The sequence below is a fragment of the Myxine glutinosa genome, chromosome 9 (assembly GCF_964187855.1).
Source record: "Myxine glutinosa chromosome 9, kmMyxGlut1.1, whole genome shotgun sequence".
Lineage (NCBI taxonomy): Eukaryota > Metazoa > Chordata > Myxini > Myxiniformes > Myxinidae > Myxine > Myxine glutinosa.
Window position 1 is genome coordinate 121,859,220 of NC_136269.1, and position 23,142 is coordinate 121,882,361.

Below are 23,142 nucleotides of genomic sequence, written 5' to 3' on the forward strand. Positions count from 1 at the left end.
ATCCCCCCCCTCTATTTACATGAAATGGTTTGGTCCAAAGCGAACGGCTTGCGAGTACGGTGACAATCCCCCCCCCCTCTATTTACATGAAATGGTTTGGTCCAAAGCTAACGGCTTGCGGAGTTTGGTAAAGAAATCGCCATATCGTGCACAAACGCGCAGGAAAGCGAAAGAATCGCAAATTAGTTTTAATTAGTTTTAAAACATAGTTTAACGCCCGAGCGAGTTTAACGCAATCACAAATCGCATCGCAAAGCGAAAGAATCGCAAATTAGTTTTAATTAGTTTTAAAACATAGTTTAACGCCAACATAGCGCCAACATAGTTTGCCGACGGGAAATAAATGAATACGCTCTTAAATGTGCCGTCCGAGGCAGAGTCTGTTCGCCACGTTCGGCACACGTGATAGCTCGCTGCTCTCTGATTGGTTGAATCGTTTTTTGGACATAGCTCGGTAACTACTTCTCCGATTAATTTCAAACCTTGAAAAGGCACATCCTCGGGTCCCCAGCAATATACCTGGCAAGTTTCAAGTATATCGGACCGGTAGTTGTCGAGAAACAGCGGTCGCATACAGACACACACACACACACACAGAGATTGCTGGAATTATAGATAGACTAGGGCATGCCCGTACGTGGGTGCCCGTTCCTTGCCAAAAAAAAAAAAAAACGCTACCCGTACGCTCTACCCCGCCCGTACGCCCGTAAACAAAAAAAAACAACGCTCTTCGCTTCCGCCCTTCGCTCTGGGAGAAATAATGCGCATAAGAAATCGAGAAATTATTATTTTCTCCGGAAGAAATCGAATTACGAACCGTAATGGCGCACGCGCTCGGCTCGGCTCGCAACAACGCGTTCTGTGATTGGCTGCCGGAAGTGAAGTCTTCACTGTCCGGAAGGTCGCAAATCGCAGTTACGATGAATCGCAAATTAGTTTTAATTAGTTTTAAAACATAGTTTAACGCCAACATAGTTTGCCAACGTGAAATAAATGAATACGCTCTCAAATGTGCCGTCCGAGGCAGAGTCTGTTCGCCACGTTCGGCACACGTGATAGCTCGCTGCTCTCTGATTGGTTGAATCGTTTTTTGGACATAGCTCGGTAACTACTTGTCCGATTAATTTCAAACCTTGAAAAGGCACATCCTCGGGTCCCCAGCAATATACCTGGCAAGTTGCAAGTATATCGGACCCGTGGTTGTCGAGAAACAGCGGTCACAGACAAACAAACACACACACAGACATACACACATACACACACACACACACACACAGAGATTAGTGGAATTATAGATAGACTAGGGCATGCCCGTACTATATATATATCTAAAATTATATCCCCCCCCTCTATTTACATGAAATGGTTTGGTCCAAAGCGAACGGCTTGCGAGTACGGTGACAATCCCCCCCCTCTATTTACATGAAATGGTTTGGTCCAAAGCGAACGGCTTGCGAGTACGGTGACAACCCCCCCCCCTCTATTTACATGAAATGGTTTGGTCCAAAGCGAACGGCTTGCGAGTACGGTGACAATCCCCCCCCTCTATTTACATGAAATGGTTTGGTCCAAAGCGAACGGCTTGCGGAGTTTGGTAAAGAAATCGCCATAGCGTGCACAAACGGGCAGGAAAGCGAAAGAATCGCAAATTAGTTTTAATTAGTTTTAAAACATAGTTTAACGCCAACATAGTTTGCCAACGTGAAATAAATGAATACGCTCTCAAATGTGCCGTCCGAGGCAGAGTCTGTTCGCCACGTTCGGCACACGTGATAGCTCGCTGCTCTCTGATTGGTTGAATCGTTTTTTGGACATAGCTCGGTAACTACTTGTCCGATTAATTTCAAACCTTGAAAAGGCACATCCTCGGGTCCCCAGCAATATACCTGGCAAGTTGCAAGTATATCGGACCCGTGGTTGTCGAGAAACAGCGGTCACAGACAAACACACACACACACACACACACAGAGATTAGTGGAATTATAGATAGATATAATAAACAGCCTGTGAACAATCCTTTTTGAGAATTTGTATTGTGCTTGATCTGTGTACATTGAGAGAGGCATTTTACTCTGAGAACAATCCTGCTTACTTGCAATCTGAGTGGGATCTCAATGTGACAGCGGTTGGATTTGCAACCTCTAGGATAACAAATGCAAACCTTGTCTTGTCTTTTTTTTTTTTTTTTCCGTTTGTTTTGGCCATGTACGAGTTTCCTTGAGAAATGTGGAGCTGCGAGTTTAACCAACATGTTGCTGCATGAAGCTACTTTGAGAGAAACATTGGGCTTGTATGTTCAGCAAAGACAATCCTAAAAGTTGCGTAACTCTGAGTTCCCTGTTTAGTATTCCCATAACTACCCCTGACTCACGAGGCTGGGAACCCGGATAAAAATCCCACATCCTGTATGTGTACATGATCCATCATTTACTAATGTCCTTGTAATTAATGATAAAATAGTACACGGCAGAATTATGTCTGCCCTGCATGTGAGTATACGTTTTGTGATACCTGTGTAATGCTCTGAGTTTTCATAGGACTTGGGTTATAATATTCCGCATGACTCAGGATAATTTATTATTATGTGATTACCCATTCAATCTTGTGCGATTTATAAACCCAGCAGGACCTTGAGATAAAATGGGCTGATTTGTCTGTAGAATCCTTACCATAGCGATCCAGCAGTTTTATCCAGCAGCAGGATATGACAGTTAACTCGCTAATTTTTATTGACATTTTGGAGATAGTGTAATTTGGTAAAGTTTTTCCTTGCTTGCCAAACTGCATTCTCCCAGCTTAGCCAAAATGTCCAAAGCCATTCACCGACCGGGGAGCTCAACCCTCATATTAACGCTGTGCTATAAAACCCAAAGCTTGTGGAACTACTTTGAACAAAAATAACCTTTAAACTAGAGTGAAGACAATCTCATGCCATTCATTGCAAATCCCTGTGCTTCACACCAAAAGCAAAGTTGAAAGATGGCATAAAGTTCTACCAGGAATGACCCAATATCAAATTTTGGGTTAAAATTTTTTCCCCGTTTTGACCCCTGTGACGCCCTCACCACTGTAGCATAAACCGAGGGTCAAATCCAAAATATTGTCGTGCAACTCCGATTAGCATCAGAGTCGCGGATAGCCTAAACGGTCTTATTGGAGGCAACTACCCAAACACAGATTCGGCTATGGCCGCACGGGAGGAAGAAGGAACATGGAGGCTGCGGCGAAAGCACTTAACTGCAGCACGCCGGCGTAGCTCCGGTCCTGGAAGGAAATTAACTCAAGCGGCACAGGTTTGAATGGGGATACAAAATAATACAAGGGTTTATTCCAAAACAGGCAGGGACAGGAAAATGTGACGATAAACCTAAGGTAACTAAATTGGGATCCCACGCACAACAGATTTCAAACAGGAACAGGGGATGTGATTAATAAAAAGAACACGTTATGTTAAATGTATACGCGGAGCTCGGCTTATCTGTCTTTGTCGTCTTCTTCTGCTGCTGTCCAACACCAGCCCGCTCGGCCCGACCGCACACCACGAGGTCTTGCTCCGAGCTCCGATCCTCTCACCGCCCACGAGGTCCGTGCACCAAGCTCCAAAGCACCCAACGCAGGCCAGCGGCTTCATAGTCAGGTTCACTATGTTAACAAATATAATTTCGTTCAAAATTTTGGTAGATTAGCAAAACTATACATTTTTGGAATATTCAGAGCATGAGGAATCCAAAAATTAATGTTTACATTTGCGTAGACACTTTGCGAAAATGACACTCAGGACAGTGATGAAGATAGTCAGGTTCACTATGTTAACAAATATAATTTCTTTCAAAATTTTGGGATTAGCAAACCTTAGTCAGGTTCACTATGTTTTTTCGTTCAAAATTTGGGTAGATTAGCAAAACTATACATTTTTGGAATATTCAGAGCATAAGGAATCCAAAAATTAATGTTTACATTTGCGTAGACACCTTTGCGAAAATGACACTCAGGACAGTGATGAAGATCTGTAAAAGCATATTCCTGAACGGTATAGACCTCGTAGATCCTGTGTATAGGACTTATAGTTCAATCTGATACTACCTATAACTTCCTATAACAACCTATAACTTCAAAGGACTTGCAATATCATGTATTATGTAATACAGTTATCTATCTATAATTCCATTAATCTCTGTGTGTATGTGTGTATGTGTGTATGTGTGTTTGTATGTTTGTCTGTGACCGCTGTTTCTCGACAACCACGGGTCCGATATACTTTAAACTTGCCAGGTATATTGCTGGGGACCCGAGGATGTGCCTTTTCAAGGTTTGAAATTAATCGGACAAGTACTTACCGAGCTATGGCGATTTAGCCGTTCGCCGTTCGCTTTGGCGTTGCGAATGGACCAAACCATTGCATGTAAATAGAGGGGGGGGTTCTGTGGTCGTTGCGAATGGACCAAACCATTCATGTAAATAGAGGGGGGGGGGGGGGGGTTCTGTGGTCGTTACTGCCACGTGGTTTCAAAGTTTTTTTTTGTTGTTGTTGTTTGCACGCATGTTTTTTTGCACCCACGTACGGGCACGCCCTAGGATGTTTACACACACACACCCCTACACAAATTTTTTTTTTTTTTTTTTTTTTGGCAAGGAACGGGCACCCACGTACGGGCACGTCCTAGCTTATATATAGTACGGGCATGCCCTAGTCTATCTATAATTCCATTAATCTCTGTGTGTATGTGTGTATGTGTGTATGTGTGTATGTGTGTATGTGTGTTTGTATGTTTGTCTGTGACCGCTGTTTCTCGACAACCACGGGTCCGATATACTTTAAACTTGCCAGGTATATTGCTGGGGACCCGAGGATGTGCCTTTTCAAGGTTTGAAATTAATCGGACAAGTACTTACCGAGCTATGGCGATTTAGCCGTTCGCCGTTCGCTTTGGCGTTGCGAATGGACCAAACCATTGCATGTAAATAGAGGGGGGGGTTCTGTGGTCGTTGCGAATGGACCAAACCATTCATGTAAATAGAGGGGGGGGGGGGTTCTGTGGTCGTTACTGCCACGTGGTTTCAAAGTTTTTTTTTGTTGTTGTTGTTTGCACGCATGTTTTTTTGCACCCACGTACGGGCACGCCCTAGGATGTTTACACACACACACCCCTACACAATTTTTTTTTTTTTTTTTTTTTTGGCAAGGAACGGGCACCCACGTACGGGCACGTCCTAGCTTATATATAGTACGGGCATGCCCTAGTCTATCTATAATTCCAGCAATCTCTGTGTGTGTGTGTGTGTGTGTGTGTGTGTGTGTGTGTGTGTGTGTGTGTGTGTGTGTGTGTGTGTGTGTGTGTGTGTGTGTGTGTGTGTGTGTTTGTTTGTTTGTCTGTGACCGCTGTTTCTCGACAACCACGGGTCCGATATACTTGAAACTTGACAGGTATATTGCTGGGGACCCGAGGATGTGCCTTTTCAAGGTTTCATATTAATCGGAGAAGTAGTTACCGAACTATGTCCAAAAAACGATTCAACCAATCAGAGAGCAGCGAGCTATCACGTGTGCCGAACGTGGCGAACAGACTCTGCCTCGGACGGCACATTTGAGAGCGTATTCATTTATTTCACGTTGGAAAACTATGTTGCCGTTAAACTATGTTTTAAAACTAATTAAAACTAATTTGCGATTCATCGTAACTGCGATTTGCGACCTTCCGGACAGTGAAGACTGCACTTCCGGCAGCCAATCACAGAACGCGTTATTGCGTAGGCGTGGCCGATGTGAGAGCGAGCCGAGCCGAGCGCGTGCGCCATTACGGTTGGTAATTCGATTTCTTCCGGAGAAAATAATAATTTCTCGATTTCTTATGCGCATTATTTCTCCCAATTCAGTCAGAGCGAAGGGCGGAAGCGAAGAGCGTTGTTTTTTTTGTTTACGGGCGTACGGGCGTACGGGCGGGGTAGAGCGTACGGGTAGCGTTTTTTTTTTTTTTTGGCAAGGAACGGGCACCCACGTACGGGCATGCCCTAGTATCACAAATATAAAGACAATGGTTTTCAATTACCTTTGTTTGTTGCTTTTCTATAATCCTGAGCACTATTTTGAGGCCTTTATTGGATTCCTTGACCCAGAAAACATAGGATTAGCATATTTAATTAAGTCAAAAATGGCGGCCATGCAGGTGTCTGTGCAAATGCCAACATTGATTTTCAGATTCTCCATGCTCTGAAGATTCCAAAAATGTACAAGTTTGCTAATCCCAAAATTTTGAAAGAAATTATATTTGTTAACATAGTGAACCTGACTATCTTCATCACTGTCCTGAGTGTCATTTTCGCAAAGGTGTCTACGCAAATGTAAACATTAATTTTTGGATTCCTCATGCTCTGAATATTCCAAAAATGTATAGTTTTGCTTATCTACCAAAATTTTGAACGAAAAAACATAGTGAACCTGACTGACTATGGCCACTCTGCCATAAAGCCCAGATCGGTGGTGGAGTGTTGCAGTGATGGTTGGCCTTCTGGAAGTTTCTCCCATCTCCACACAGGATCTCTGGAGCTCAGCCAGAGTGACCATCGGGTTCTTGCTCACCTCTATTACCAAGGCCCCTTTCCCCCGATTGCTCAGTTTGGCCAGGCCAGGTTTGGCCAGCTCTAGGAAGAGTCCTGGTTGTACCAAACTTCTTCCATTTAAGAATTATGGAGGTCATTGTGCTCTAGGGAACCTTCAATGCAGCAGAATTTGTTTTGTGGGCTTCCCCAGATCTGTGCCTCGACACAATCCTGTCTCTGAGCTCTGCAGGCAGTTCCTTCGACCTCATGGCTTGGTTTTTGCTCGGATATGCATTGTCAGCTGTGAGTCCTTATACAGACAGGTGTGTGCCTTTCCAAATCATGTCCAATCAATTGAATTTACCACAGGTGGACTCTAATCAAGGTGTAGAAACATCTCAAAGATGATCAAGAGAAATGGGAGGCACCTGAGCTAAATTTCAAGTGTCATAGCAAAGGGTATGAATACTTTTGTCAATGTGATATTTCAGTTTTTTCTTATTAATAAATTTGCAAAACTTTCTAAAATCCTGTTTTCTCTTTGTCATTATGGGGTATTGAATGTAGATTGATGAGGGAAAAAAATGAATTTAAACGATTTCAGCATGAGGCTGCAACAAAACAAAATGTGAAAAAAGTGAAGGGGTCTGAATACTTTCTGAATGCACTGTATGTACAGTCACGTGAAAAAGTAAGTACACCCCATGTAAAGTTTTGACTTTTTCAACATATTTCAACATAGAGCTATTTGATCTTCATTTCAACAATATTGATAGATAAAGGTGATATAACATAACAAATATCATGAAACATTTACATTTTATAGTCCATTGTATAATTTAAATTAACATAAATGCAAATTTCGCATGTGGAAAAACTAAGTACACCCCGACATTTATCACTACTTCAAATACCTAAAATTAGAATCAGGTGCACCAGCACAGGTGCAAATGATTAGAACATCGTTAGAGAGGATCTTGGAGGAACCTGTCTTATTTAAACCTCAGACATTTAGTTTGGTTTGCTCTTTGTTGTTGAAGTGTGTGGCGTCACCATGCCTAGATCAAAAGAGCTCTCTGAGGCCTTCAGGAAGAAGGTTATAGATGCCTACGAGTCTGGGAAGGGATTTAAAAAGATCTCCAAACAATTTGAAATCAATCATTCGACTGTCCGGAAGATCATCTACAAGTGGAGAAGATTCCAAACAACTGCCAACTTGTTCAGGCCAGGCCGCCCCAGCAAGTTCAGCCTGGGAGCAGACCGCAAGATGCTGAAAGAAGTCTCTAAGAACCCCAGAATGTCATCACGGGACCGACAGGTAGCTCTTCCCACTGTTGATGTCAAAGTGCACAAATCTACCATTAGAAAGAGGCTGCACAAATTTGATCTACATGGGAGGTGTGCCAGGAGGAAACCTTTGCTGTCCAGAAAGAGCATCAGGGCAAGACTAAAGTTTGCCAATGAACACCTAGGCAAAGACCAGCACTTCTGGAACAATGTGCTCAGGACAGATGAGTCAAAGGTAGAGCTATTTGGCCACAGTAACAGAAGACATGTTTTGCGAAAACCAAAGACAGCATTTGACCACAAGAACCTGATACCAACTGCAAAGCATGGTGGTGGAAATATTATGGTTTGGGGCAGCTTTGCTGCATCAGGGCCTGGGCAGCTCACCATCATAGAATCCACTATGAATTCTTCATTGTATCAGAGGGTGCTTGAGGATAATGTGAGGCCACCTGTCGGAAAGTTGAAGCTCAACCGAAGGTGGACCTTGCAACATGACAATCACCCTAAACATACCAGTAAATCCACCAAGGAATGGCTGAAAAGAAAGAAATAGAGGGTTCTGGAATGGCCAAGTCAAAGCCTGGATCTAAATCCCATCGAGATGTTGTGGGGGGATTTGAAACGAGCTGTGCATGCAAGAATCCCCTCAAACATCGCACAGCTGAAAGAATTCTGCATGGAGGAGTGGGCAAAAATTTCTCCCAGTCGATGTCAGAGACTGGTAGACAGTTATAAGAAACGCCTACTTGAGGTTGTTTCTGCCAAAGGGGGCAATACCATCTATTAGAGCCAAGGGTGTACTTACTTTTTCCACATGCGAAATTTGCATTTATGTTTATTTAAATTATACAATGGACGACAAAATGTAAATGTTTCATGATATTTGTTATATTATATCACCTTTATCTATCAATATTGTTGAAATGAAGATCAAATAGCTGTATGTTGAAATATGTTGAAAAAGTCAAAACTTTACATGGGGGTGTCCTTACTTTTTCACGTGACTGTATGTATATTATGTATGTATGTATATTATATATGTATGTGTATATTATATATACTAGGACGTGCCCGTACGTGGGTGCCCGTTCCTTGGTGCGGCCCGCGTGCCCGTACTATATATATATATCTAAAATTATATCCCCCCCCTCTATTTACATGAAATGGTTTGGTCCATTCGCAAAGCCAAATTGAACGGCTTGCGAGTACGGTGACAATCCCTCCCCTCTATTTACATGAAATGGTTTGGTCCAAAGCGAACGGCTTGCGAGTACGGTGACAATCCCCCCCCCCTCTATTTACATGAAATGGTTTGGTCCAAAGCGAACGGCTTGCGAGTACGGTGACAATCCCCCCCCTCTATTTACATGAAATGGTTTGGTCCAAAGCGAACGGCTTGCGGAGTTTGGTAAAGAAATCGCCATAGCTCGGTAACTACTTAACTACGCCATAGCGAGGACGTGCCCGTACGTGGGTGCCCGTTCCTTGCCAAAAAAAAAAAAAAAAAAAATTTGTGTAGGGGTGTGTGTGTGTAAACATCCTAGGGCGTGCCCGTACGTGGGTGCAAAAAAACATGCGTGCAAACAACAACAACAAAAAAAAACTTTGAAACCATGTGGCAGTAACGACCACAGAACCCCCCCCCCCCCTCTATTTACATGAATGGTTTGGTCCATTCGCAACGACCACAGAACCCCCCCCTCTATTTACATGAAATGGTTTGGTCCAAAGCGAACGGCTTGCGGAGTTTGGTAAAGAAATCGCCATAGCTCGGTAACTACTTGTCCGATTAATATGAAACCTTGAAAAGGCACATCCTCGGGTCCCCAGCAATATACCTGGCAAGTTTAAAGTATATCGGACCCGTGGTTGTCGAGAAACAGCGGTCACAGACAAACACACAAACACACAAACACACAAACACACAAACACACAGACACACAGACACACAGAGATTACTGGAATTATAGATAGACTAGGACGTGCCCGTACGTGGGTGCCCGTTCCTTGGTGCGGCCCGCGTGCCCGTACTATATATATATCTAAAATTATATCCCCCCCCTCTATTTACATGAAATGGTTTGGTCCATTCGCAAAGCCAAAGCGAACGGCTTGCGAGTACTGTGACAATCCCCCCCCCTCTATTTACATGAAATGGTTTGGTCCAAAGCGAACGGCTTGCGAGTACGGTGACAACCCCCCCCCCCCCTCTATTTACATGAAATGGTTTGGTCCAAAGCGAACTGCTTGCGAGTACGGTGACAATCCCCCCCCTCTATTTACATGAAATGGTTTGGTCCAAAGCGAACGGCTTGCGGAGTTTGGTAAAGAAATCGCCATAGCTCGGTAACTACTTAACTACGCCATAGCTAGGACGTGCCCGTACGTGGGTGCCCGTTCCTTGCCAAAAAAAAAAAAAAAAAAATTTGTGTAGGGGTGTGTGTGTGTAAACATCCTAGGGCGTGCCCGTACGTGGGTGCAAAAAAACATGCGTGCAAACAACAACAAAAAAAAAACTTTGAAACCACGTGGCAGTAACGACCACAGAACCCCCCCCCCTCTATTTACATGAATGGTTTGGTCCATTCGCAACGACCACAGAACCCCCCCCCCCTCTATTTACATGAAATGGTTTGGTCCAAAGCGAACGGCTTGCGGAGTTTGGTAAAGAAATCGCCATAGCTCGGTAACTACTTGTCCGATTAATATGAAACCTTGAAAAGGCACATCCTCGGGTCCCCAGCAATATACCTGGCAAGTTTAAAGTATATCGGACCCGTGGTTGTCGAGAAACAGCGGTCACAGACAAACACACAAACACACAAACACACAAACACACAGACACACAGACACACAGAGATTACTGGAATTATAGATAGACTAGGGCATGCCCGTACGTGGGTGCCCGTTCCTTGCCAAAAAAAAAAAAAAACGCTACCCGTACGCTCTACCCCGCCCGTACGCCCGTAAACAAAAAAAACAACGCTCTTCGCTTCCGCCCTTCGCTCTGACTGAATTGGGAGAAATAATGCGCATAAGAAATCGAGAAATTATTATTTTCTCCGGAAGAAATCGAATTACGAACCGTAATGGCGCACGCGCTCGGCTCGGCTCGCTCTCACATCGGCCACGCCTACGCAATAACGCGTTCTGTGATTGGCTGCCGGAAGTGCAGTCTTCACTGTCCGGAAGGTCGCAAATCGCAGTTACGATGAATCGCAAATTAGTTTTAATTAGTTTTAAAACATAGTTTAACGGCAACATAGTTTTCCAACGTGAAATAAATGAATACGCTCTCAAATGTGCCGTCCGAGGCAGAGTCTGTTCACCACGTTCAGCACACGTGATAGCTCGCTGCTCTCTGATTGGTTGAATCGTTTTTTGGACATAGTTCGGTAACTACTTCTCCGATTAATATGAAACCTTGAAAAGGCACATCCTCGGGTCCCCAGCAATATACCTGGCAAGTTTCAAGTATATCGGACCCGTGGTTGTCGAGAAACAGCGGTCACAGACAAACAAACAAACACACACACAGACACACAGACACACAGACACACACACACACACACACACACAGAGATTGCTGGAATTATAGATAGATATGTAACCAACCTCCTTTTGAATTGCTGTAATCTCCGAGCTGCAATACAAAATGCTGGTTTATAAGTAGAACTCATCTTTCAGCAAAATATAATACAAAGTGTGTTGTTTTTTAAAAAATATCTCCTTACTCCTTGAGGAGTCAGGCATGGTGAATTTTATATCTCCTTGAGGTTCATGGAAGAACAAGAAACTGAAGGCGTAAAGCCAACACACTGACAGTGGGGGCAGCGGGTCAACAAGTGGGGGAAGGGGAGGAAACCAAGCAACAGACTCGGACAAGGATGCACAAAGCCAACATAAAAACTCTTTCATTCAACAAGCCTCTCAAGTACATTGCACCAGCCAGTGACAAAAACCGTTAAATGAGACACTTTCTGACAGTATCCTCAGCTTTAGAAGACGGCCTCTCAGAGCAGAAAATATGGCGTCTGGTTACGAAGGAACCTGTAACCGGCTTCACAAACGATGTGTACTTTGCATTGCAAAACTGGAGAAACATTAGTCGTCATGTAGTTTACCTGCTTATTCAAATGTGCAGTAAAGTAGCACCAGTGAATGATCTCCATTTCTATCGAGTCCAGGTTTAAATTTTTTGCAGTTGAACAAAATCCTTTTGCCACCGAATGTTGGTAGAGGTTGTGTTTTCACCCCTGTCTGTTTGTTTGTCTGTAAATAGGATATCTCAAAACGTTGTGGACGGATTCGGAATATATTTGGTGGACAAGTCGGGTGTGTAACAAGGACTAAATAATTAGATTTTGGTGAAAATCCAGATCCGGATATGCAATTTTTTTTTAATTTTTCCAAGTGATTCTTCACCATTGAGTGATGGGGCCAAAAATTATATGTAGCATGATTTTTCAAAACGTTGTGGACAAATTATGACAAAACTAGGTGGATGAGTTGGTTAGATTTTGGATCAGGTCCAAATCCAGATCAGTGGGATAGAAAACATAAACTGTTCAGCTTGACGGAGGTATTCGCTCTACCGAGTGTCATTCTAGTTTACTTCTTTTTTTCTTTCAAGTTATCGCATTCATATGTCCTTTGTCTTCATGACTTCCTGGAAGCTCTGAAGCAAGGCTAATGCAGTAGTGTAAGCCAATTGAAGAATTTATACCTTATAGTTCGTTTTTATTTTGGTGATTTGTGTGTGTGCCTGTGTGCGTGCATGCACATGCCACTGCAGACAACCACCCCGCGAGGCTGGTGCAGGATCGACTTGTAGTGCCGGAGCTGGAATTCTGCACAGGTGAGGCTGTCTGAGATCCAATGGTTTTCCTGTCGCTGCATACACATCCACAACGTGTCATTATTCCAGCATCCCATAATGTGGAAATCAAATGGTCTGGCCTCTGATTTGACACCATGGCTTGAGGGGTTTCGGGACACTGTCTACTTGAATTCTGCTTCAACCCCCATTGTGTGTGTGTGTGTGTGTGTGTGTGTGTGTGTGTGTGTGTGTGTGTGTGTGTGTGTGTGTGTGTGTGTGTGTGTGTGTGTGTGTGTGTGTGTGTGTATTATCTCAGAAAGAAGGCACACTGAGCATTAAAAGAGAATCCTTTATTGGGCCTGAAGTTTCAGGAGCAATCTAGCTTCCATCCTCGGAGGCCGTAATTAAGAAACGGTTTACAGTCAATATGTTGTAGTTTGAATGTTGGAGTTGAAAAGAGGAGGGAACCAAAACCTATCTCTGTGTTGGATTCTGGATTGGGCTGGGTCCACCCGTGGCTGGGTTTTTTTGTTGGCCTGCAATGTTTGCATAGATGTCTGTGTAGGGTTTGGTAAGCTGGATTAAGGTAAACATGCCTGTTTATCATCATCCGACCACCAAGCCTCAATAATCTTGTGGCTTGCCTTGGAGTGATCTATCTCCAGGACTGTGGCTTTTCCCCATGCAAAGGCATGGTGAAGGGTGTAGTTGTGTGTGGAGATGGCGGAGGATTAGCCATTTCTCACTTCTGCACGTTGGTATTCAGCCAGTCTGGTGACCAACCGTTTCCCCTTTTGACCAACACCATGGGCGGTGCAGTCGCTACAGGGGATGTTTATAGATGATCTGAGATCAGTCCTGTCTGCCCACCTTGTCTTGGGATTTTTGCAGTATCATCTGAAGAGACGTTGGGGTTTTGGACAATGCGGACACTGTAGGGTTGTAGCAGAGAACTGCCCCCCAACATTTTCCATAAAATAGTAATTATGTCTCTTTTACTGGAATTGTAGATGGTGGCTTGCAAACCGAGCCTCAAGGGTGGTGTACAGAAATGTTTTTTAAAATAACAATAAATACAAGGCATATGGAGGTGAAATTCGCTGCACGTGATGTGCAACGCGTGCAGAGTAAAGCGAATGTTCATTTACGTCCGTATGCTATCTAATAAATAAAGATATAAGCACACCAAACGCTAGGCTGAGGCTTCATACTTTGGCACGCTCACGAGGCTGCACCGTTGAATAAACTGTTCCAACCCGTCATATTTGACGGGTTTTTTGCTAGTAGTTTATTTAACCTTTCACATGCATGGCATTTGCTGAAAATTCTCTCAAACTATTCCAGTTAATTTCCAAACAAAATAACACCAGATGGTTGGATAAACGATGTAATGACGTATAATTAATAAACAAATGAATGTTACCTTCCCGATCCTCGTATTTTTCATGACTGTCAGAAAGTGCAAAATTGCAGTCATTTGGCATTATATTTTGATGAAACCCCAATTAACAATACTGATATTTAAACCGTATTACATATTCTTGAGAACTGATATTATGATACATATTTATATTCTGCACCAATCGGTTGAATCCCACATGTTTGGGTGTAAGGATTTTGCCCTTTGACATATATTTATAATTTTCATAATGTTATGCAAGTTCTCGGAGGCAGAGGTGTGATGCATGTGTAGTGGACCAAATGTACACTTTGCAGATGTGTTTTGAACAACTGCTCTTACCTCCATGTAATGTGTGCAGGTATGAGAAGTCATGGGCAGAGCTGCAGAGACAGACAGACGCCTGTGCCCATTTCGGAGAAGTGAGAGCCTTTTGTTAGTTCTCTAAAGCAAAGGCTTAATTCTGCATGCTGGACACATTGCTTGTTTGGGTAAAGTCATTGTGATCATGCGTGAGTGCGGCAGTAAAATGGCAAATAAAGGAAGTGTGAGTGCATAGTCGTGGGAGGAGATTTAATGGACTGGTAAAAGCTCAGCGTGTAAGAAGATTCAGGGAGACTGTTCAAACTCTTTAATTGATAAACTTGACAAGAATGGGAAGATAAAGTGTAGCAAATGCGAGGAAGCAGGCAGACAGCTTGCTCTCGCTGGGGAGTGGGTTTATTCTCAAATGCTTGAGATCTTATCGAGCTGCACAGAGCAAAGAAAGAAAACAAAAGAAAAATAAATAGACCCTTGCCCATGATTGACCACTTGGATGCATGTTCTGTGTTTATGTATACAGGGTCTAGGCTTGTGGAGGAGACAGAGCAGATCAGGATGTAACAGAATGAAAATAACATAGAAATATAGGGGAGAGAGGGGGCACACCAACAGCAGGCTGGAGGGACAAAATAGAGGGAGACTTTGACAAATGAGGGATGTGGGAAAGAAAGAGAGCAGGGGTGACCAAGTTGGACCCAGCTGCAAACTCTCGATCACAGAAGTGGAAGGAAAAGCTGGAAATCTGGAAAAGGATTGGGGAGGGTTAATTGGGGGTAGAAAAGATCATGGTTTTGGATGGGGAATGACCTGAAATCGTGGTGAACAGCTGTATTGAAGCCCTGGAGGGAAAAATGAGATTGACGAAGCTGTTGTCTGGGGAATTGTACTAGATAGGGGTTACTGACAGACCATGTGCACCCTGTAGAAATCTGGAGTAAGGGGCGCTTAGCAACAGATGAAAGGCTTTATTGGTATGTAAAAGTTCAGATTCGTGGGAGGTGATTGAAAAAGCCAAGGAAAGACTTTACATACTGGAGCATGCCTAGTCGGTGGCTGGCTTTGTAGGCCATTGGATGTGTGGTTTGCCCAAGAAAGATTACTGCTTGTAGTGAGACCTAAAGTTTGAGTGTCTGCACATGAAGATGATTGTTAATAAAGTAGATGGGAGGCTTTGCCAGATGGTCTTTTCGGAGAGACAGAGTTCGAGTATGAGTTTTGCCTGGTTTGAGAAACATATTCCAAGTGTTTAACCAGCTCATAATTATATTGTGATACGTAGAAAGGGAAGAAGCTGCTGCCTGTCCATTTTAAGGATGAGGGATGTCACGGCAGGGGGGGGTGGAGTCATCAGCAAAGAGATAAAGAGAATTTTCCAGAGAGTCAGAAAGATTAGGAGTAAGATTGGCCCAAGACTGCCTTGGGGTATTCCAGCCTAGACAGGGAAAGGAGATGAGAAGATTCCATTGAGGGCCACACATTGGCGACGAGAGCAGAGGAAGGGATTGGCTACAAGAGGTTGAGGGTAACTCAAGAGCGGAGTTGGCTTCTGATGCCATAGGTAGAGAGTTTGGAGAGCAAGGCGGGATGCTAGATTGTAGCGAATGCTCGAGGTATGTCTAGAGAGATGGCCCTGATCTCATGTCTGAGGTTGAGCACCTCCATCCATTGTTGGGAGAGCTGAAGCATCATATCTTAGTTATACTGACCGGTCTGAATCTGAACTCGTCATCGGTGATCACGCCGCTGGAGAAAAGAAAGGATTTGGTGTCAACAGCAATGATTGATTCCATGACCTTGCTTATAATTGGCGTAAGCTAATAGGTCTGTAGTTAAGTGGTGCAGTTTTTGCATCATGTTTATGTAATGCAGTGATGTTGGCTAATTTCCAACCAGATGGAAGATGACCGAGGGCAAACGATAGGGCGAAAAAGGCAAAGAGAGGATGTGCCAGAGCAAGTTTGGACATGTCTGGGCCAGTTGCTGAATTAGAGTTGAGGGTTGCCAGAAACCTCCTCGCCTTCTTAGGTGAAAAAGGACATAGTCCAGGGGACGCAACATTTGGAAGAAAACACAGGATTGAGACATTCGGCCCCGAGGAGTTGGCTATCATGCCATTTAAAGTGAGGGATGGTGGAGGGTTCATCAGGTTTGAAAGTCAGACTCTTTGTGGATTCCATTAGCTTAGGCTGAACTTGAGGTTGGGTGAAGCATTTGTTATCCCCACACTTTTAGAAGAAAAAAATCGGGCCCCACCCCTGAGCAGGGTCAAAAGGTCAAATACCAGAAAATGCAATTATGGGCACATTTTAAAACATTTTAAAAACGAAACAGTATATGCAAACAACATTGGGGGAAGCATGGAATATGTAATGATTTTATTTGGATTTTTGGATTTTTTTGGATTTGTCAAGGTTATAAAAATCAAGGGGAAATTATTTTTTTAACTCTAAATTTGATCTTGGTTTATTCCTGGTGGAACTTTATGCCATCTTTCCACTTTGCTTTAGGTGGGTAGCGTGGTGATTTGTGGTGGAGTGCCATCAATTTCGCTCTAGTTTTGTTTTGATTTACACCTTCTTTGAATGAACATATTTGATTCATTGATATGGGTATGTCACTCCAGGTTGTGGATGAAAACTTCCAGAGACTGCTGGAGTTTGTGGAGAAGCAGTGGGACAAGTCAAAGCAACTGAAACTTGAACTCCAGCAGCTCCCTACATTGTCTTCCGAACTGGACGCTGTTGCTTTGTCCCTCGGTGAAACCTCAGCTCACATCCTTTCTTTGCTTCCAGTATTGCTTCTCTCTCTGCTTCCATTGTACCTTTTCACATCGTTACTTTTAGCTCTGACAATACAATTTGTTATCCCCACCTGGTGTTGGTGTTGGTTTAGCGGTTAGGGTGCCGGCTTGGGATCCGAGGATCCTGGGTTCGAATCCCGGTCGATCGCTGAATTAATGCCAGGGGGGTTGACTCAGCCTGTCATCCTTCCGAGGTCGGCAAATTGAGTTCCAGCTTGCTGGGATGAATGATCACGGTGTGTACCCCGATTTAGAATAGGTACACAGTATCCCTGCGCATCGTAAGAGCGTGACCAAGGATTGGCGTCAGGAAGGGCATCCGGCCATAAAAACATTGCCTCAAAACAGGGAACCATGATTGTCATGGGGCCCGCAAGGCTAACCCCCACTCTAGCAGGGAAAATGGCCTTAAAACGATCATTCTTTCATTCATTCATCCCCACCCTTAAAAAAAAAACACAACATGGAGATATTGTAATCGGCTCCATGTGTCCATCCATCTGTATTTCTGACCGTCTGTCACGCTATCCCCTTCTAAACGGTTGTGCAGAAATTCATCAAACTTGGTTGTTATGATCACCACGTGACAATAAGGTGCGAGAGACATTAAACATTTTACTGAATTAACTTTTTTTATGCAATCAGCTTTGGGGATGCGTGAAATATGGAAGTTTTTATTTTGGTTTTTTTCTTCTTTTTTTTGACCCCTCCAGTTCATGCCATCGGCTTGGGACTTGAGGTCATGGGTCAAAACAGAACACTTTTTAAACTCAAAATTTGATATTGGATCCTTCATTCCTGGTGGGACTTCTTGCCATCTTTCAACCTTGCTTTAGGTGGGAAGCGTGGGGATTTGTGATGTTTTTGTTTGCTCTAGTTTTTGTTGTTAAAGGCTTGTTGAGGGTGCACGCACACACACACACACACACACACACACACACACACACACACACACACACACACACACACACACACTTACACACACACACACACACACACACACACCAACGTGCACCAGACTCGGCTTTAGACAAACACAGCCACTAAGCTTTGCCAAAGTGACATCACTTCCCAGAGCACTGGGCACTCAGTGGGACATTTAAGGAGCATTGTGCAAGAAAGAGAGAAAGAGACTGTGCAAGAGCAACAGAGGAGTTTTTTTTTACGACATGCGAGCTGATACCGTCTTGTCCAGATATAGAATAAGATTTGAGGGTAGACAGAAACTTCACCTTCCTCTGGTGAAAAAGACAAATTAACTGATAAGATTTTGCAGCAAAAGTGAACGGTCAAGTGACCTTTTTCTGAAAGTAGCATATTTTCGTTACCACACAACAACAACATGCATTTTAAGGCCATTTTCCCTGCTCGAGCCTTGCTCGAGTTAGCCTTGCGGTCCCCATGACAATCTTCTCCGTTTTGCCCTATTTTCTGCATCTCTCCTTGTTAACCCCCTTGCCCGCATTTCTTCTTCCACCATCTTTAGCCATGTCTTTTTCGGTCTTCCCCGTCCTCCACTTCCTTCTACATTCATTTCCATCACTCTTCTCAACCAGTCACTTTCATCCTTCCTCAACACATGACCAAACCATCTCAACCTGTTCCTCTTCACAACATCAATCACAGGCTCTTTTCCCATCATTTTTCGCAATTCATCATTTGTCTTCCTCTCTCTCAACGATAGTCCGCACATCCACCGAACCATTCGCATTTCTACCCTTTCCAGCCTTCGTTGCTGCTCTACGTTCATTACCCATGTCTCGCTCCCATAAATCATAACACTTCTCACACATGCAGCATACACCTTTCCCTTCAGCTTCAACGACACTCCCCTCCTCATCAGCATGCCACTCAGTTCCCGAAACTTCTTCCATGCACATCTCACTCGAGCAACCGTTGCCGAGTCTGATCCACCTTCTCCATTCAGCATGTCTCCGAGGTAGCAAAATGTTTTCACACCTTCCAGCTTCACTCCGTCTCCAAGATCCAACTCAACATTTCCTCCATCTGCAGCTCCTTCTGTGCACACCTTACATTTGAACGTAGCTGCCACACTGGTTAATGACCCTCAGACCACTACATTTTTGATGAACCCACTCAGCGCACATTGTACATTGAATGGAGTTCACTCCGACACCCTTCCTGCACACAGCACATGGCCACTTCCCAGTTCTTTCCACCTCACCACATGCTTTACCAATTGCCATCACCTTCGTCTTTCCGATATTCACCTTCAGACCTTTTGTCTCCATACATTCCTTCCACTTGTTCATCTTTTCCTTCAGTCCATCCATACGTTCCGCAATCAACACCAGATCATCTGCATACAACAACTCCCACAGTAAACCCTCCTTTACGTTCTGAGCCAGCCCCTCAATCACAGCTACAAATAGTAGTGGACTTAGTACCGACCCCTGTTGCACTCCCACCTTCACCTCAAACTCACCACTGTTCCCGTCCTTTGTCCTTACAGCTGTGCGCGCTCTTTTGTACATTGCCATCACTACTCTGATCAACCATTCCTCCACTCCTAACTTCCTCATTGCCCATGTCTATACTTCGCGTGGAACCCTATCGAATGCTTTCTCCAGATCAACAAACCCAAGAAACAACTTCTTCCTCTTCTCCATGTACTTCTCCTGCAACTGCCTCACAATAAAAAGCGTGTCTGTCGTTCCTCTTCCTGGCATAAATCCAAACTGCATTTCGTCGATCTTCACCTTCTTCCTTATCCTCCTCTCCAACACCCTTTCCAATACCTTCATTCCATGCTCCAATAACGTTATCGCTCGGTACGAGTCACACTCCAGAGGATGACCTTTCCCCTTGTATAAGGGGACGAGGGTACTCAGTTCCCAATCCACTGGAATGCGGCCTTCTTTCACCACCAGATTACAGATCTCTGTTATTCTCTTCACACCCCAACTTCCTGCTGCCTTCAACATATCTTCCACAACTCCCGTCGGCCCTCCCGCTTTTCTACTCTTCATTGCTTTTATCGCTTCCTCAACTTCCTTCTCAGTTATCTTCTCTGCCGGTCCTAAAACTGGGTTACTCTCTATGTTGCCATCCCATTCATTCTCTGTATTCAACAGCATTTCCATATATCTTTTCCATCTTCCTTTAATTCCATCTGGGTCCACAACGATTTGTCCCACTTCATCCTTCAAGCAACTCACCCCCATCACATCACACCTCTCTTTCGCTATCTGCTTTGCAATCCTGAATACCGCTCTCTGACCCTCTTCCGAATCCAAGCGTTCTCCGAACATTTTCCTACATGCCTCCTGCGCCTTTGCTACCTCTTTCTTTGCAGCCTTCTTGGCTGCCTTATAACTTTCATGCTCTGCTTTTTCTGCTCCCGTACCCTTAGCCTTCTGCCACTCCTTGAACTTCTTCCTCGTCTCGTCAATCCTCTTTCCAACTTCATCATCCCACCACCATGTTTCCGAGTGCCTCGGTGGTCCCTTTGTCCATCCACATACCTCACCAACGGCTCCCAACAGACTATCTTTCATTGACATCCAACCACTTTCAAGCTCAACCACATCATCCTCTACCCTACTCAGCCTCTCTTTTAATGCCTCCCTTACTGTCACCTCTTTCAACCTCCACACCTTCATTCTCGGTTGGTACTTCACCCGCCGAGCTCTCCTCGCACCTTTCACCCTTATGTCGCAGACAACCAAGTGGTGCTGTGAAACAGCCTCCTCCCCCGGGATCACATTTGTGTCCCGGAGGTGCCCCCTATCTCGCCTACGGACCATCAGTTAGTCAACGGTTGTCGTCGACCCACCTGACGTGTATGTAACAAGCTTATTATCCTCTTTCTGGAACTGAGTATTACAAATCAACAAATCAGCTCCATCAGCAAACTCCAAAATCCTTTCACCTTCTCCATTTCTCACACCATATCCGTAACCCCCATGAACTCCCTCAAAACCGTCCATACTCCTTCCCACATGTCCATTTAGGTCTCCTCCTACCACAACAACTTCCTCATCTTTCACGTTTTCCATCAGCTTCTCTATCGCACACCAGAACTTGTCCTTCTCTTCATCGCTCCGACCAACCTGCGGAGCATATCCCGAGATGACGTTCACCAAGAGCTTTCCAATCATCATTTTCACCATCATCAACCTGTCACTCACTCTAGTCACACTCGCCACACTGTCTACAAACTCCTCAGAAAACAGGACACCAACACCATTCACGCCCTCCGGGCACCCTTGCCACACAAACTTGTATTTCTGTCCCTGCCTACCCTTCACCATTCTCACACCACTTCTTTTTTTTTTTTTCTTTTTTTTAAATATACTGAATCGAGGCTCGTGAAAGAGCTCACAACCGCGAGGGAAAGACAGTACAGGGCGACCACGAGGGAAAGAAAGCACAGGGGGACCACGAGGGAAAGACAGCACAGGGGGACCACGAGGGAAAGACAGCACAGGGGGACCACGAGGGAAAGACAGCACAGGGGGACCACGAGGGAAAGACAGCACAGGGGGACCACGAGGGAAAGACAGCACAGGGGGACCACGAGGGAAAGACAGCACAGGGGGACCACGAGGGAAAGACAGCACAGGGGGACCACGAGGGAAAGACAGCACAGGGGGACCACGAGGGAAAGACAGCACAGAGGGACCGCGAGGGAAAGACAGTACAGTGGGACCGTGAGGGAAAGACAGCACAAAGGGACCACGAGGGAAAGACAGCACAAAGGGACCGCGAGGGAAAGACAGCACAGAGGGACCGTGAGGGAAAGACAGCACAAAGGGACCACGAGGGAAAGACAGCACAAAGGGACCGCGAGGGAAAGACAGCACAAAGGGACCGCGAGGGAAAGACAGCACAGAGGGACCGCGAGGGAAAGAAAGCACAGGGGGACCACGAGGGAAAGACAGCACAGAGGGACCGCGAGGGAAAGACAGCACAGGGGGACCACGAGGGAAAGACAGCACAGAGGGACCGCGAGGGAAAGACAGCACAGAGGGACCGCGAGGGAAAGACAGCACAGGGGGACCACGAGGGAAAGACAGCACAGAGGGACCGTGAGGGAAAGACAGCACAGGGGGACCACGAGGGAAAGACAGCACAGAGGGACCGCGAGGGAAAGACAGCACAGAGGGACCACGAGGGAAAGACAGCACAGAGGGACCGCGAGGGAAAGACAGCACAGAGGGACCGCGAGGGAAAGACAGCACAGGGGGACCGCGAGGGAAAGACAGCACAGGCGGACCACGAGGGAAAGACAGCACAGGGGGACCACGAGGGAAAGACAGCACAGAGGGACCGCGAGGGAAAGACAGCACAGGGGGACCGCGAGGGAAAGACAGCACAGGGGCACCACAAGGGAAAGACAGCACAGGGGGACCACGAGGGAAAGACAGCACAGAGGGACCGCGAGGGAAAGACAGTACAGTTGGGACCACGAGGGAAAGACAGCACAGAGGGACCGCGAGGGAAAGACAGTACAGTTGGGACCGCGAGGGAAAGACAGTACAGAGGGACCGCGAGGGAAAGACAGTACAGAGGGACCGCGAGGGAAAGACAGTACAGTTGGGACCGCGAGGAAAAGACAGTACAGAGGGACCGCGAGGGAAAGACAGTACAGAGGGACCGCGAGGGAAAGACAGTACAGTTGGGACCGCGAGGGAAAGACAGTACAGAGGGACCGTGAGGGAAAGACAGTACAGGGGGACCACGAGGGAAAGACAGTACAGAGGGACCACGAGGGAAAGACAGCACAGAGGGACTGCGAGGGAAAGACAGCACAGAGGGACCGCGAGGGAAAGACAGTACAGTTGGGACCGCGAGGGAAAGACAGTACAGAGGGACCGCGAGGGGGAATATGAGGGACTTCCCTTCCATCTTCCATGAGGGACTTCCAGTACAGAGGGACTTCCCTTCCATCTCGTCTCTTGCACACAACATATGTCCACTCTTCTTCTGACCAATACTTCCACCACTTCT

The 23,142-nt window shown here is 45.3% G+C and overlaps 1 protein-coding gene across 1 annotated transcript in view; it reads left to right on the forward strand.

The window, feature by feature from the left end:
- The window catches only part of DTNBP1 (dystrobrevin binding protein 1), an 85,320-nt gene that overhangs the window by 4,759 nt on the left and 57,419 nt on the right, over positions 1–23,142 (forward strand). Inside the window, exons 3-5 of the mRNA XM_068128296.2 lie at positions 12,623–12,685; positions 14,407–14,467; positions 16,993–17,125. Coding sequence (XP_067984397.1) covers positions 12,623–12,685; positions 14,407–14,467; positions 16,993–17,125 — 257 coding nt within the window. The remainder of the gene's footprint in view (positions 1–12,622; positions 12,686–14,406; positions 14,468–16,992; positions 17,126–23,142) is intronic.